Source organism: Leptonychotes weddellii, chromosome 12 (assembly GCF_054177405.1).
Source record: "Leptonychotes weddellii isolate Sample4059 chromosome 12, ASM5417740v2, whole genome shotgun sequence".
In the NCBI taxonomy this organism is placed as follows: domain Eukaryota; kingdom Metazoa; phylum Chordata; class Mammalia; order Carnivora; family Phocidae; genus Leptonychotes; species Leptonychotes weddellii.
The window spans coordinates 62,514,797-62,532,634 of record NC_138380.1 but is presented as its reverse complement, the minus strand read 5'-3'; the positions used below and the strand labels follow the sequence as shown (position 1 = coordinate 62,532,634).

Below are 17,838 nucleotides of genomic sequence, written 5' to 3'. Positions count from 1 at the left end.
AGAGCATTGCAGCTAATATGGTATACTCGGATTCCATAAAAAGCAATGAATATTGCTATTCAAATAATATATCCTCTGGCTACTGTTGTCTCCCTGATTATTAAAAGTGGTAGAATGACATACATTTTAAAATGTAAATTATTTTTATTCTGACTCAGTTTTCCTTAATTCTTAACATCTTCATTGATTTTATTTATTTTTTATTTATTTATTTTTTTAAAGATTTCATTTATTTATTTGATAGAAAGAGACATAGCAAGAGAGGGAACACAAGCAGGGGGAGTGGGAGAGGGAGAAGCAGGCTTCCCACCGAGCAGGGAGCCCGCCCGATGCGGGGCTCGATCCCAGGACCCCGGCGTCATGACCTGAGCCGGAGGCAGACGCTTAACGACTGAGCCACCCAGGCACCGCCTTCATTGATTTTAAAGATAAAACAGTTGTTTCAAAGAAATTCATTGGTCAAAATCTTTAACTTATATAGTTTTAGATACTTAGCAGGTTTTTTATTTAAATTAATTAAGCCATCTTTTTGGCTTATCATCTTCTTGTTGACCTCCTACTACAGGTTTTCAGCACATACTCCAATGAAGACTACGACAGGAGGAACGATGAAGTGGACCCCGTGGCTGCTTCTGCCGAGTATGAACTTGAAAAGCGTGTAGAAAAGCTGGAACTTTTCCCAGTGGAACTAGAGAAAGGTATATGAGCTCCACAACGTTTGTAATATCATTATTTGGCTATTTTAATAACACAAAAATGACCTTTTTTTTTTTTTTCGCATGTAGACTCCCCCCCCCCACGGAAGGGTTGGAGAAAGTGTTAATTCTATTGGAGAATTTAATTTCTTTATTAAATTTCAAAAGTAGTTGATATGAGCTCTGTATAGATGGTAGACTGAAAGACTCTTTCTTCCCTTCCACTTCCAGCTAAAAGCCATCTGCTCTAGTTGGCTGGGATGGTGACTGGGAGTAGGGAGGTGTGGGTGGGGCCTGATGTTTGGTCGGTACCCTTGCGAAGGGCTGGTGCTGGTGAGTGCTCAGAGATAGCAGGTGGAAGTGGCGGGGGGGCAGGTGGTTGGGGAGGGCAGGTGGAAATGGGGGAGAGGTGGTTTTTGCGTTCTTGGTGGAGGGAGAGTCGTCATGGTTGGGCTCTGAATGTAGTAAATGGTGGAGTGCTGGGCCTTTAGATTATGGATTTTGGAATGGAGACAGTGGAATCCTCTCTGAGGGGAGAGGGCTAAGAGAGAGCAGGGAGAATGGGAGCAGAGGGGCTTCCTCTTGATTTCTTCTCTTGGAATCTCAGCCTGCCTGCAGTGGGAAGTGAGGACCCATGGGACCAGAGACTGCCATGTTTATTGTCCTGTAAGATGGGCACCCGGGAATGGACTGGGACCCAGTGAACAGGGAAATATCACATCTCAGAGAGCCTTACAAAAAAGCAGAACAAACAGATGACAACTTGAATGACAAAAAGAAGCAAATGAAAAATCAAATGAGGGTATCAAGTATGGCTTTAAAAAGACATTCTTAGGCCAATCAACAAACAAAAAAACGTTGATTTTAAAAATTAAAAATTTCAGTGGAGGAATTGAAGAGGAAAAGGTGGTATTGTTGAGACTCAAACTGGTGATCTAGAAGGTCAAGCATAAGAAATGAGCCGAACTAATTCTTAAGTGATAGAGTAAACATACACAAAAAATCATGACGGAGACCCAAAATATAAATTGTAGGTGACATAAGGGGAAAAGACATAGAGGATGAGAGACATAGTAGACAAAACATGGAAGAAATTTTCCTGAGCTCAAAAAAGACCTGAGCCTCCTATTTGGAAGGGCTTATCCAATTGATAGAGAGACGACTTGGAAAACACCCCGCACTTAGGCATAGTCTGGGAGAAGTCCTCATCTTCAACATAAAGTATAAATTTTACAAAATACCACACTCAAATCAAAGCAAACAAAGAAGCAAAGGTACTTGCCAAAACAACATTATTAGACTAGCATCAGATTTCTCATTTGTAACACTGGACGTGGGAGGCAGACATAAAATTTCACACATCCAAAAATCCTGTATCCGTCCCAGAGAGCATTTACCTCTCTTCTGGTGAAAGAAGGAAAGTTGCTGATAGCTAAGGATCTAACGAACACATCACCTGCATACTTCCCAATTAGCAAGGAGGAAAAGAAACAAAGAACAACTTGTTCTAAATAGAAAAGATGAGGGAAAGGAGTTGAAAACTGTAACTTTTGGGCATAAAATCACTTGGATTAAAAAAATGTAAAGAATACCGGTCATTACGCCAGACATGACTGGCTAATTGTTCCCATTAAGAGACACTTTTCATTTGAGGTTAAAAAGGATGTAAGAATGATACTTATATTTTTCATTCATTTAAAACGTAAAAACCATTACTAGCTTATGGTCCATACAAAAACAGCTGTGGGATTTGGCTGTGGGCCACCGTATTGCTTATAATAGCAAAAATGAGAATAATCCAGTTATTCATTAATGACAGAAAAGGGTAAAATGAAGGAGCCTCAGTTCCATGCAGCAGTGTGTATGATTCTTACAAACATGAAATTGAAGGGGGATAAAAAGCAAATCACAGAAGAAGCCATTCAGTATAATTCCATTTATTTAAATTTCAAAGCCAGGAAAAATTCAATGGCATATTGTTTAAAGATACACAAATAAGTGATTTTAATAACTGGTTTTAAAAATGGAGGTCATGATTGGCAGGATATTTAGGATAGTGGTTACCGATGGGAGAGTTATGATATCAGGGAGAGGTGCAGACTGAGCTTTTCAGGTGTTGGTAGTGTTCTGTATCTTTGCTAGCATGTGAATATTCGTTTTATTTTTAAACACAGTGTTTTGTAAATAAATGTTTTCATGAGCTCTTTTGTGTTTTTCACACAAAAAAGTTAAAACTAGAAAAATTAAGCTAGAAAAGAGCCAAGTGAAGTAGAATTATTTTTAATCTTTTGAGAAACCTCCATCCTGTTTCCCCAAAGTGGCTGCACCATTTTGCATTCGCAGCAACAGCACGCAAGAGTTCCCCTTTCTCTGCATCCTTGCCAACACTTGTTATCTCTTGTTTTTTGGATGATAGCCATTCTAACATTCTGAGTCTAATAAGGTGATTTCTCATTGTGGTTTTGATTTGCATTTCTCTGATGGTGAGTGATGTTGAATACCTTTTCATGTCCTCTTTGGAAAAATGTCTATTCACTTCCTCCGCCTATTTTTAATCACATTTGGTTTTTTGCTGTTGAGTTGTATGAGTTCTTTATATATTTTGGATATTAACTCCTTATCAAATATTTTCTCCCATTCTCTAGGCTGTCTTTTCATTCTGTTAATGGTTTCCTTTGCTGTGCAGAAGTTTTTTAGTTTAATGTAATCCCACTTGTTTATTTTTGCTTTTGGTGTCAAATCCGAAAAGTCATTGCCAAGACTGATGTCAAGGGACTTACCTACTGTTTTATTCTAGGAGTTTTATGGTTTCAAGTCTTAAATGTAAGTTTTTTTAATCCATTTTGAGTTGATTTTTATGTATGGTATAAGATAGGGGTCCAGTTTCTTTCTTTCTTTTTTTTTTTTAATGTGTCTGTCTAGTTTTACCAGCACCATTTATTGAAGTGGCCATCCTTTCCCTATGGTATATTCTTGGCTTCTTTGTCGTAAATTAATTGACCAAATATGATAAGTTTATTTTAGAGCTCTCTATTCTATTCCACTGATCTGTGTGTCTGTTTTTATGGCAGTACCGTAATGTTTTGATTGCTACTGTTTCGTAATACAGTTTAAAACCAGGAAGTGTTATGCTTCTAGCTTTGTTCTTTCTCAAGTTTGCTTTAGCTATTTGGAGTTTTTTTGTGGTGCCATACAAATTTTAGGATTATTTGTTCTATCTCTGTGAAAAATGTCATTGAAATTTTGATAGAGATTAAATTGAATTTATAGATTGCTCTGGGTAGTATGGACATTTTAATAATATTAATTCTTTGAATCTTTGAGTATGGACAATCTTTCCACTTATTTGTGTCTTCAGTTTCCTTTATCAGTGTCTTACAGCTTTCAGAATTTCAGATCTTTCACCTCCTTGGTTAAGTTAATTCCTAGGTATTTTATTCTTTTTTGATGAAATTGTGAATGGAACTCTTTTTTTTTTTTTTTAAGATTTATTTACTTATTTTTAGAGAGAGAGGGAGAGCACATGGGGAAGTAAGGGCAGAGGGAGAAGGGGAGAGAAAATCTTAAGCAGGCTTCACACCCAAACAGAGCCTAATGCAAGGCTCGATCTTCGGATCCTGAGGTCATGACCTGAGTCACAATCAACAGTCGGATGCTTAACCGACTGAGCCACCCAGGTGCTTTCTTAAGCTTTTTCTGATAGTTTGTTGTTAGTGTATGAAGACCTAAATATGATACAAACTATAGATTATAATACCAACAGAGATTTTTTACTTTCAAATTGAGGAAACACTTAAAAAAATAAATTGAAGAAACACTAGAAATATTTCAGTTAAAACCAGGAGTCTGATTTGGAATGCTCTTTAAATGAAATAGTATAAACAGAAAACAGAAGATGATAAGTAACCTTTTGCTGATTTTTATTATAGGATATGTATTATAATTATATATATGAAAGCTATAATGAGAGGCCAAACTGATTCTAATTTTAAAATACTAGAATTGATAAGATTATATATGTAAGAGGAGGTCAGGTGTCACATACATGAAAGAAAATTAGTCGTTTTATCTCTATATTTACATTAAGCACATAAATATGAAAATGGGAACATTTCATTTACAATAGCACAAAAACAACAAAATACTTATTAATCACTAAGAAAAACAGTATTTATCTGTTGAAAATCCATCTTTGACAGATAGAAGATGTAAACAAATAGAAGAATATACCATATTCTTGGATGAAAAGACTCAGTATGGAAAAGTCCCCTCCTATTCTTCATCTCTGATACCTACAAATTAATATATAAATTTAATGCAGTTCAAATAGAACTGCCATCAGAGTTGGATTGGGAGAGAGGATTGCATAATGTAATACTAAATTTTATATGGAAAAATACAGACCTAAGAGAAGTATGAAAAAGAATGTGAAAAGTCTTAATTTCTTAAATATCTGAATTTAATGTAAAGCCTCTATAATCAGAACAAATTGTATTCATATAGCAATTGATCAGTGGAACAAAGTAGAAAATCCAGAGAAAGATGTTAGTATGCATGAGAATTCGATATACAACGTGTATGATATTCTAATTTAGGATAATAGGGTGCTTTACAAAGTGTTTTGGCATAACTGGGCATCTCTGTGGAAGAATATAAAGTTGGGCACCTTCATTTGCATTATATCATATAAAAAACAACTCTACCTGGATTAGATAATTAAATACTAAAAATAAAGTAATAAAGGTATTTGACAAAAAACTTACAGGACCACATAAATCCTGTAGGCATGTTGGAGGCGGGGCTTAACCAAAGTGGAAAAGCAGAAGTTATAAAAGAAAAGAGGGTCCAATCAATGAATCCAAAATTTTAAGCTTTTAAAGGCAGTATTGTCAAACAAAGACAATAGATAAATGATAAATTGGGGGGGGCATCTTCATTATGACAGGGAGATAATATGTATAATATGCTAAGAACCTTAAAAAAGAAAAAAGAGACAGGGAAAACTCAGTAGAAAAAATTGGCAATTTACCAAAGAGGACACATGAATACAAGCTCAGATCTCACTAGCAATAAGGGAAATGCTAAGCCAATGTGAGCTTCTTTTCTTTTTTTTTTAAAGATTTTTTTTTTAATTTTTTATTTTTTTTTAATATTTTATTTATTTATTTGAGAGAGAGAGAGAATGAGAGAGAGAGCATGAGAGGGGGGAGGGTCGGGAGGGTCAGAGGGAGAAGCAGACTCCCCGCTGAGCAGGGAGCCCGATGCGGGACTCGATCCCGGGACTCCAGGATCATGACCTGAGCCGAAGGCAGTCGCTTAACCAACTGAGCCACCCAGGTGCCTGTGAGCTTTTCTTAAGAGAAAAGGTAAGCTCTGCCTCCAGAGTGTGGTGACAGCATCTTTCATGGTAACTCAGCCTCACAGTCTTTTCCACTGTTTCCTGGCTGCTTTGCCTACTTAGTGCTTTTTCTGTCCCTAGGAGGGGCTAGACAGAGGAAGACCAGGGGGTTGCTGGGTTCTTGACAGTCACAAGAATCAGTGGCCTTCAAGGATATGGCTCTGGAATCCACCCATTGTTGACACATCTCACAGAAAGCTGTACAGAGATGCAATCAGTCAACTGGTCTCTGTGTGTTGATTGTATTCTTCCTTTAATTGTCTTTCAGTTATCATCTTGTCTTTCAGGCAGTCTGCACTGGAATTGAGGATGGCTCAAGCTATTACCGCTTTTCCTACAATTGGGTTTTCAGCTCTACAAATCTGAGTAATTTTCCAGTGAGAGCAACAGGGTTGCTAAGGCAGGAAGAAAGATAATTTTACTAAAGCCTGAGTCCAGGCAGGGAAAATGCACTTAAAAACGAAGACATATGATTTTCATGCAGGATATTTGCAGGAAGCAACTACTTAATGGCAAGGTGGTACAGAGAATCCACATTTGAAAGGTGCTCTTTGAATGTACTGAGTAAGGGAAAGTTTCCCTTACAGCCCAACGTTGGCTTGACATGTGGTAATTCATAATGAAGAGAAACTCCTGTAAATAAAATGAATGTGAACAAGAGTTCAGTTAAATGCTTAATATATACCAGATTTCATGTAGGAGAGAGAAGCCCTTTGGCATTATTTAGTGTGGACGATTCTACAGTGATCATCTCTTAAATGACACAGGAGCAAACACTCTGGGAGAAACACTTACATGTATGTAAACACTGGGAAGGTCATCATTCATCCTTTCACCAACAGGAATAGATTCCCACACCAGGAAACTCTAGGAATATGATGAATGTGGGCAGAAGTTCAGCTATATAGCCAACCTTCTATACACACAGGACAATTCCTGTGGGAGAGAAGAAACTTTGTACATGTGACCAGTGAGGAAGAGCCTTTAGCACAGATCTAACTTTTCTTTTCCCAAGAAAACTCATTCTGGGGAGAAACCCTAAATGTTGGAAAATTTTTAACCAGAGAAAGCCTCTGGATGAACTTGAGTATCTATACCAGAGAAACAATGAGAATGAAATAAATATGGGAAATCACATATGTGCGAACATTCTAAATACAAGGAATGAAAGAACTTCTCCATTGATGACTCGTGCACTAGTCACCATTAGAGTTCTCACGCTGGAGCGGCGCCTCTGCCTAAAATCAATGCGAAAGTACCCTCCACTGGGGATCACACTGAACAGTTCCTCCAGGGAGAACACTCTACGAAGCTCTCTTTAGCACACAACTGAGTGAACAAATCACACTTTTGTCGAATGACATGTTTTTAAACATATGTAGAATACAGATGTAGGATTATAAATTGTACTTAGAAACACTTAAAGCAGCAGTTGGTGACAAGTAGTAATAATCAATGAGATGAACCCTGTTCAAGAGATTACTGATGAAGAATACTTAGTGTATTAAATGTTATTGCTAAAAAGTCTTAAAAGCATCAAGCATTCTGCTGACTAGATGAGCCAGTTTTCCTTTAGACAACCCTTCACTGTTGATTAGCGAGTGTCTTGTTTTTTATGCAGCTCATACAGCGTGGTTCCAAAGACTCTGAGGCTATCAGAAAATAACTTTCAATGTTGACCAAAAAATGTGGAATGTGAAATAGTGTATCTTTTATTTCACTGATGTTAAAATACGTATGTTCATAGAAGTATGGATAAACACATTATTGTAAATGAATTTAAAAGCGTATTTGTCAGTGTTGTTCATCGGGTGAGGAACATGGAAACAAAAATGAATGCCGGTCAGTAGAGAAGTGGTTGGATAAGTTACAATACCATCTCACCATGAAATATTATGCAATCATTAGAAGTGATTTAAGGCTATGTAAGTTGATATCCATGAGGTATCATTGAATTAGGAAAGTAAACCGCAGAGAGAACTAGGTTTAATGCGATCTTATTTGTATAAAGCAAATAGGAAGGAAAAATGAGCCATTGTATATACACACACATATACATATATGTATGTATATTTATATTTATGCATATATACATATGTATTGTAGCTGTTCCTACTTTTATATGCTTGTATAGTAGGACTGAGGAAAGTACTGAAAGACACATGCCACCTTATTAAACATGAATAGGGATATGAAACAAAAAAGCAAAGACCACGTAAATGAAGGGGAAATTTTAGATACATTATGATCACATTCATTTAAAATAATATATATGTGTTTTGGCATGTATGCTTTTGTGTTTAAAATATATTATTTAGAGAGGCTGTGTTTTAAGGAAGACTGATTACTCCATGATCAAATTATTACTTTTTCTTGGGATCACAAATAAATAGCCAACTGCAGTAATAAAATGAGATTAAACTCACAAGCCTTTCGGGGGGATCTTATTTAACATCTTTACTCCCCAGCATAGAAAAAAATATTCTGCCAAGATAAGCCTATCATATAGTCCATAAAGAACAAAACTAAAGGCAAAAAAGAGGTCTCACCAGCTAATTGTGAGCTAGTGTAAAACTTAGGTTGTTGCATTGTTTTTCCCTTTTTCATAGATGAGGATGGACTTGGTATAAGCATTATTGGAATGGGTGTTGGAGCAGATGCCGGACTTGAAAAGCTGGGAATATTTGTCAAGACAGTAACAGAAGGTGGTGCTGCTCAGAGGGATGGCAGGTAAGCTAACTGCTGTCGTTAATAACTAAAATGCTAACTACTGTCGTTAATAACTAAAATCTTCTAGAAATTTTATTGGGACGTTTTTTCAGTGGTAGCTTTCTTCTTTTGATTTTTTTAGGACAGAATTTCGGAGTGTGTCTCAGATATGGAAAAGGTTAAAACACTTCAATTACTTTCTGATTTGCAGGTAAAACGCCTGCTTTCTTTAATATATATTAGGTAAATGGGTGGTTGGATCTACTATCTCTGTCTACCTTTGGTGCCTATCCCTTCATCTTTCTGTCTAGTGGGAAAGGGGCAGAAACATGGGTGTATATTGTTTCAGAATATGTCCTGTGGAGATCAGCATATAGTTTCACTTCAGAAATATCGAAACAAATGGTAATATTTCTGGCACTTTTGAGAATGACCAAGGTAGAAGGGAAAATAGGAACCCTAACTCTGCAATGATGATAATTCTGGAAATCATGTTTCTCAAAATGTATCCTATCTAAAAATATACGTTCTTGAGTGCCAACTAAACCTGTGGAATTAAATCTCTCAGAGAGGACTCTGACAGTCTTTACTTAAGCATCCACCTTGGGTAATCTGGAGGCACACCAGCACATCAGATTGTTGTTGTTTTATGTCTTAGCTTTCATCATCTCAGGCTGCAATGTATGTAAAGATTTTGATGAATCCTCACTCTTCGTTCCTTCTGCATCAGGTTGGGGCTGAAGCAGAGGTTGGCAAAAGAAATAAAAGTAGGTCCAAAAATATGAGTGCCAAATTCAAAGAAATGTCATCTTATTTTTTTTTAGGAGCACAGAGTAACTGGTTTTGATTGTTTTTCAAGGATTCAGTATATATCACTTAACCATCGTGATATCACTTAACCAACATGGTAAATTATAAAGCATGTTGAAAATCATTTGTAAATCTCTGGTGGAACACATAGGTAGCATTATTTCTTTTGTAATCCTAAATACACATATTGATATACACAGATATTTTCCAAGGGGAACTAAATTGATTTATTTAAATAGACCGCCACACCAGGATCATCTCTTTCCATGAGGCTAGGTTCCACATCACAGTCAGTAGCCTTATTTGTATTCCCGTGGACTTGAACAGAGAAGGTCTGAAATGAATCTTTTGAGTGAATGTTCAGTTGATTGAATGTGTATCACCATTAACACAAAGTAGGATATTAATATTTTGTGTTAAAATACAATTTGTTAACAGTCTTCCCCATTTTCAAGTATTTAAGGAAATGACCTCTTTACTCTTTCAGTGAATTATATAATGGTAGTAGCAAAAATTTCCGCTTATTGATTTAGAAACTTTCTTCAAGTGAGCTAAAATTTGTTTGTAAAATCTGTGTCATTTCCCTTTAAGTTTCACGGAAAATTTAAAAACTATCCAAAATGATAGGAAATACTTCTTATTGTTAGTATTCAAACAGTATGAAATTATTACGAACTATCTCTCTTAAATTAGATGGGCCACAAAACCAAACCAAAATACAAATTTATTAAAAAACAAAAAGGTAGAAAATTTTGCATTTAGCTCTTAGCCAATTCCCATTGTTCTAAACTCAGACCTATTTGTTTTTCCATCACTGACTTTTAAAATTAGGTTTGTTTTTCGTTAACCTGTTTCCTTATTTGTTGTCCTACATAGGTTCAGTATTTCCACCGGTAGGAGAACTTGGCTCTATCAGTCCCAGTGTGCATTTCCTCAGTCCTTTTAAATGGGTATTTATCTAGGAGAGTAATCCTGCTGTTGTTACATTAGATGCTTAATAAATGTCTCAGTGAATATATTGAGGAAGGCAATTTGATGAAAGGAAGAGAATCTTTGGGAACATGTGACCAGGAGTCTAATTCTGTCCCCTCTACTTACCAGCTGTGGGATATTGAACAAATTAACTTAATTTTCATGTTATCTACATTGCAGGGTTGCTGTAAGCATTCAGTATGCTTATGTAAATTAAAACCTTCCACAGCACTGTGTATGAAACAAAACTGTTCTTGAATGAAGTAGGAATAAGCTTTATTTTTAAATGTATTTAAAAACAGTTATTATGGGAAGTCTTAAGAAAAACTATAGAAAGATGTATAAAATATGTACAGAATCATAAAATTTTAGAAGTTCAGAAGAACTTTAGAGATCTTTAAATTCATACTTTTTGTTTTATGTGTGTTTAAAAATTGAGGATATATATGTGTATGTATAGTCTCATTATTAGACCTATGGCAGTGTTCACATCTTTTAAACTATTACATTATTATTCCCACCATTACTGTTGTGCTCATTTGCACAATTTTAAATGTTTGTTGTTTAAAATTTATCAGTATAAAAAAATTACAAAAAGAAGTTGATTGCTTCTTCCAGTTAATAATTTTTTTAAAAAGTTACGTCTCCTTATGGATATAGAAAAATACTGTGTTAAGGATATACAAAGCACTATGATCAGTATGATGCCATTCTTCTGTGAATATGTTTTCTCTTTGTTCATCCCTCCCCCCAACCTCTCTTTCCCTTTCTTTTTTCTTTCTCTCAAAAAATGTAGAATTAATACACACCAAAATATTGAATGGCTCTTTTCCATGTGGGTTTTTAAAAATTTCAGTTAATGTGGAATATTTAATTTTTCTACAGAGAATTTATACTTGTATATATATTTTAAACTACAACTAAAAATAATAAAGTTACCATGTGACCTCGGGAAAGTTGCTCTTCAGACCTCAGTTATGGACAAAATTAAAGTTCTGGATTAGGTGTTCTTTATAATTCCTTTTAGCTTTAAAAGGATAAAAGTTTTGGGGCGCCTGGGTGGCTCAGTCATTGGGCATCTGCCTTCGGCTCAGGTCATGATCTCAGGGTCCTGGGATCAAGCCCCGCATCAGGCTCTCTGCTCTGCGGGAAGCCTGCTTCTCCCTCTCCCGCTCCCCCTGCTTGTGTTCCCTCTCTTGCTGTCTCTCTCTCTGTCAAATAAATAAATAAAATCTTTAAAAAAAAAAATAACTCCGGGCGCCTGGGTGGCTCAGATGATTAAGCGTCTGCCTTCGGCTCAGGTCATGATCCCAGGGTCCTGGGATCGAGTCCCACATCGGGCTCCCGGCTCAGCGGGGAGCCTGCTTCTCCCTCTGACCCTCTCCCCTCTCGTGCTGTTTCTCTCTCGCTCGCTCTCTAAAAAATAAATAAAATCTTAAAAAAAATTAAAAAAATAAAAAAATAACTCCTCTCATAAAAAAAATCTTTAAAAAAAATAAAAATAAAAGGATAAAAAAAATTTTTTTTAACCCTTCTAGCTTGCTTTAGTTTCTTTTTTTTTTTTTTAGAGACAGAGAGAGAGAGAGAGAGAATGTGTGTGTGCGTGAGTAGGGGAGGGGCAGAGGGAGAGGGGGAGAGAAACTTAAGCAGACTCTGTGATGAGCCTGGAGCCAATCGCAGAGTCTGATGCTGGGCTCCATCCCATGACCCTGAAACCATGACCTGAGCTGAAGTCAAGAGTCTGTCCTTAACTGACTGAGCCACCCAGGCACCCCTTGCTTTAGTTTTTCAACTCTATTTAAGAGTTGAACAATAATTACCTTCAAGGGATGTTAAATAAACAGACTTATAGACTTACCCAGGACATTCTTTTCTCCCTCCTCCCCACTTACTGCCCCCACATATTTGTTGTGATTGTTTTTACCCCTTCTAAACATCTCATAAACTCACCATATTTTGAGCACTTTCAGAAATTTGCCATGGGCATTTATCTCCTGTGTCATTCAGAGTGTAGTTAAAAAGTTTTGAGTCTTCCTTCCTTCCTTCCTTTTTGATATTATGTTCTACATTGAAATTTTCTTTTGTCAAGCTTTTCATGTCTGTGTGTACCCTTTTATATGATGCCTGAAACGTAGGGGTTCTCAATAAATATTTGTTGAATGAATGAATACTTTGTGCTTTAATCACTTTCAAAACATTTACTTAGGCCTAATGTTTTTCTCCCCCCTCTCTTCCCCCTCCCTTCTTTTTCTTTTCTCTCCCTCTTTCTCTTTTTTGTGCTATCCTAACTCTTAACAATCACTTGCAATTGAGCTAAGTAACGTGAGTTGATAGCCATTTCCACCATCTGTTTTAGTTTTAAATTTTTAGTAAAATAACTACAAATGATATTAAATAAGATTAATTTTAGTAAAATAAAATAGTAATTTTATTAAATACATTTTTATTTATTAAATATTATTTTATTAAAATTAAAATAAATATTTAGCAAAAATAGTATTAATAATGAAACCATTAGTTTTGCTCGCCATACATTTTACAATTGACACACAGGACACTAATTATTTCTCCAGTTCTCTTTCATGAATCTATAAAGCAAAATCAACTTTATGATAACACAATTGAAAATGCTGATAGTGGAGTAAGTCCTGTGGGTGGTAACTGACAAATGATAGTAATGACACTGTGCTAAAGAGGCAAATTAAAAATGCATATGGGATCTGCTTTGTTTCTGGCTATGTTTATTTCTTAGGCGTTTGCATGTCATCATTTGAGAATACTGTCCTGTTCGGTTTTTTTTTTAAAAAGTTACCAAATGTGAAACGAGGGTGCTATGTAGCTTACCTTCATTCAAGCCTCTCAAGGTTTTCAACTGATTTTAATTGGTTTTGACCAGCTTTTGGGTAGAAAGCAACACATAAAACAGATGAAGAGTTTTATTCTTAGCTCCCCTGCAGCAGACGCTCCCTGGGGCGGGACCCATCTGTGCCCCTGGGGCGCCCTCCCGCCCGGGACAACCTGAATGGAAACTGCTTTTTTAATTGTATCCATCTGTCATGATTCCGTAGTCAAGGGTTTCCTCTCAGTGCACACACTCCTGTGTCACTCTCCTCATCAAGTATTTTGCTTGTTCACCCCTTGGAGAGTTGGGATATTACTGCTTTGATATGGACATATTTTCATATACCTTTAAAACTCCACTATCTGGCATTTCGGGGAAAATTGTGTTGACCCGAGTTTATTAATGTTGCTCCAGCTGGTCTCCCTCTCATTCGGCATCGGTTGCTTTGTTTACATAGGCCCTGTGAGGTAGAATTTTTGTTTTTGTTTCCCCTTCCCAGATACATCTTTGTCGGTAGATAACTATCCAGTAACGTTAAACAAACCCTAGAATCGTCCAGCGTATATATTTTTGTTAGCTTACCCCTGTTGGTTCTGGGTTTTAGATTCCGAGTTGAGGGACGTCAGAAATACAATGGAGGCTGCAGAGTAGGAATTGTACCCTGTCGTTTATTAGCACACGAAAACCATTACAGACTAGCCAGGTACATTCCCGCGAACTCCATTCCAGTAGGCAGTGTTTCCAGGGAAAAACAGGCTATTTCCTGTGTCATTCTGTACAACTTCTGGAAAGCCCAGATTGTCTGTATGTATTCTTTGTGCTTTGGGATGGTTTGATTCAGAGAGCTGTCTGTTTAATTTTTACCACCAGGACTCATGCCTGGTCTTTTTTGTGCTTCTAATTATGAACCAAGATTTGAGAGATTATCAGTGCTACCATAGGAAAACCTTTTACTCTACCATAATAACCATTTACGTATTAAATACCCTGCCGGCTCATGATCTCGTGGGTTGTAGGGTCAGAGTATGATGGCAATAAACCTGAATTGCTACTCTTTCTTTTTAACCAATATTATTCCTCTCATCCTCTGTCCAGTCCTCTTTACCTCTCCTCCTTCTGCTCATTTTTAGTTTCTTGAGTTTGTCTCCACCTTAATCACCACATAGTCTTCCTCTATGAAATGGTAAATTAAAATGCCTCTCAAAATATCAAACTCAATAGAACTTCCCTCCCTCCCTCTCTCTTTTAAATTAAAAGTGGTTTTATTTCCTTGGTGTTTTTTAATTGTGTATCGGATTTTCATTTTTTTTCCTTTAATGAATGTAACACTTTTGAAATGAGGACTTTTTAAAATAAATATTCTTTTAATGAAAATAATAATCAAATAGCACTGAGCTCTCTTCATCCCCTTAATGCTGTCTGTATTGAGGCTGGCAGGAAGAATTATGTAGGATCAGGAACCTGCATTTTAATCATAGGCCGCCTCTTCCTCATACTGGTGTGACCGCAAAGAGCAAATCCGTGCCAAATATCTGTTGTTGCTGTCCCTCTTGCACCGAGTGCTTTATATAAAGCTTGGGTCACTTCTGTCTTCCCAGGGACCATTTCCAGTGTTCTTCATTCCTTTGTGAGCTCCTTATTTCCATATTATTTTCCTTCTCCCTGAGGGGCTGCCTTTAACGTTTTATCACCAGGTCTGATGGTGGTGAATTCTTTCAGTTTTGTAGGTCTGAAAACGTCTTTTTGTTTTACCTTTGCTTTTTAAAGATATATTTTCTTTGTGTATAGAATTTTAGGTTGACGGGGGTTTTTTGTTTTTTGTTTTTTTTTTTTTTACCTTTTAGTATTTTTTTCAGACCTTTTTTTTTCTGATTTTAGGCACATGAGTGCACGAACAAAAGTACATGTACACAGATGAATTAAGAAAATTAGAAAGTGCTACACATATTGTTGTATTTTCTGCTTATTTAAGTGAATTGTATATGAGAAGCATTGTAAAATCTCTGTTGACAAGCAGAAGCTCAAAACTACTGTATTAATTCCCCCTGTCCTTTATAATTTTTTGAGACAGTGCCTTTTTGGCTTTGGATTATAGATTATAGATCCTTGAGTCCAGAACCTTTAGTTATTTTATTGTTATGCACATAAAAGAAAAGCCAAAATTTCCTTATACATGCAAGAGAAATAATAATGATACGTATTTAATAATAGCTATTAGCAATAATAAATAAATAAGTAATAAACAAATAATAACAAAATATAAAAGGCATAGAAGACTGCCTGACATATAGTAAGCACCCAACAGATACTATCTTGATGAATAAAAAGTATAAAACCCCACAAAGCTATATATTCAACTGATCCTTAATTTTGTTAAGTAAGTAAACAAAGGCATAATATGCACAGAAAAAAATCTGGAAGGAAATTCACCAGCAAAATTTTAGTAGTGATCAACTCTAGACGGTGGGATTACATGAAATTTTTGTCTTCTTTATATTTTTCATTTTCTAAATTTTCAACGATGACCATGTATTACACTAAAACTTTTAAAATATTTTCTAAAATTAGCAAATGCTAATTTGACACTTGAGGATGGCATTTCATGGTGACCGCAGAAAGAGTCTAAAAAGTTTTCCTTTAGACTGAAGCATTATAGCACTTGCTCTTCTGTCAAATTTATTGTTTTGAAAATTATTTACCTAATTTTTGAGACATCCAGTAACTTTTTCTTAGACCTAGTCTTCTTAAACTTTTCAGTGTCGTATTATAATCACTTATCTCTTGAGATCCGTGTCCCCCGTCCTCAGTTTTGTTTTTTGTTGTTGTTTTATTGTTGGGGGGTGTGTGTGTGAGAGAGAGAGAGAAAGCGAGGAAGAGAGAGCTAAGGAGAGGGAGACAGCTATATAGATCCTTTTCCTCTTATTTTTCATTCTGTATTATAAGAATGTTTATCTCTCAAATTAGCTTCTTTAACTCATTTTCATATTCAGTCAGGGAACTGATTTTTTTTTAAATGACTCTATAGAAATTGCTCCCAGATTCATACCCCAGTCTTGGTGCATGTAGAAACTATTCACTTATATCACTTATGTCTTATTTTTATCTCAAATTCAACATAAATTGAATTCCTCTTTTCATTTTTTTCTTCCTTTCCCTTGATGTGAACTACCTGTTTTTTTTTCTGTGTTGACCCTGTATTTCATTACTTTAGATTTCCAGTCATCCTCTGTTCTTTCATTTATTTTACCTATATAATATCTTACTATATTGGATATTTCTTTCTTTGGAATGTTCCTCAGATTCTTCTTTTGTGTTCATTCTTTGAACCATATCTCTGGATCAAGTCTTTCTCTTATTACGCCGTGGTTTGTATGGGGTTTCTTTCAGCTGATCTTTCCCAGTTTATCCTTACCTTGTTCCAAGATTATTCTTCTACAATTATCACTTTGTTTGTATAGCCTTTGTGAACAATAATGTATAGTTTCCTCCACTTTTTTTTTTGCCGGTCAGAGCCCAGGGTCTTATTGACTTTGAATATCTATGTTATTTAAGTGCATATTCAGTTGTCTGGTTCAATCAGGAAGATTACATTATTGTCTGCACTGCTTTCCTTCCCCAACCTCCTTCCACATCGTAGTTAAAATAATAATTACTGTAACTACAATGTATTAAGGCCATATAATACATCAATTATTGTGCAAACCCTTTCCCATACATTTTTGCTAATATTACAACCAGCATGGTAGTTATACTAGACCTTCTTTATCTAAACTGAGGATTAATTCTTTCAGGAATTCATAGTTGAAGAAACTTAAGGTTTCATAGAAAATGGGATTAAGGGGTGCCTGGGTGTCTCAGTTGGTTAAGCATCTGACTCTTGATTTTTGACTCAGGTCCTGATCTCCGGGTTGTAGGGTCTAGTCCCGCATAGGGCTCCGCAGCTCACTGGGGAGTGGGCTTGTCCCTCTCCCTCCCCCACTGCCCTTTCCCCCCACTTGCGTGTGCACTCTCTCTCAAATAAATTAATAAATAAAATCTTAAAAAAAAAAAGAAAATGGGATTAAGAAAACTGTGGTCTGAGGTAAGTGGATGAAAGCATCTAAATAAACATTTGCTAAAATAAAGCAATCAAAATGTGTTATAAAGAAAGAGACTATCAATTACACATCTTAAATTTTTCCTCTAATAGATGCAGTATTGTTCATTTACATTTAGCATTTTGCAAATTATGTACTTTTCAGTAGGATACCTTTTGCTAACTCCTATCCAGCATTAGGAAAATGCTTGTGAATTTGTTTTATCCTCTGGTGGTGATATGGATTTGAATGGCATTTCCCACCCCCTAATACTTTTTCCAAGTATTCATTGCTTTTCCAGTTTTTGTAGATTTGGGCTTGTTTACCACCAAGGCC

At 36.1% G+C, this 17,838-nt stretch overlaps 1 protein-coding gene across 14 annotated transcripts in view; it reads left to right on the top strand.

Annotated features, from left to right (window-relative positions):
* PPP1R9A (protein phosphatase 1 regulatory subunit 9A) overlaps positions 1-17,838 on the top strand; it is a 299,240-nt gene that overhangs the window by 156,255 nt on the left and 125,147 nt on the right. For all 14 annotated transcript variants that reach the window (XM_031025191.2, XM_031025190.2, XM_031025188.2 and 11 more), the window contains 2 exons: positions 566-698; positions 8,703-8,823. In XM_031025191.2, the coding sequence (XP_030881051.2) occupies positions 566-698; positions 8,703-8,823 (254 nt within the window). The remainder of the gene's footprint in view (positions 1-565; positions 699-8,702; positions 8,824-17,838) is intronic.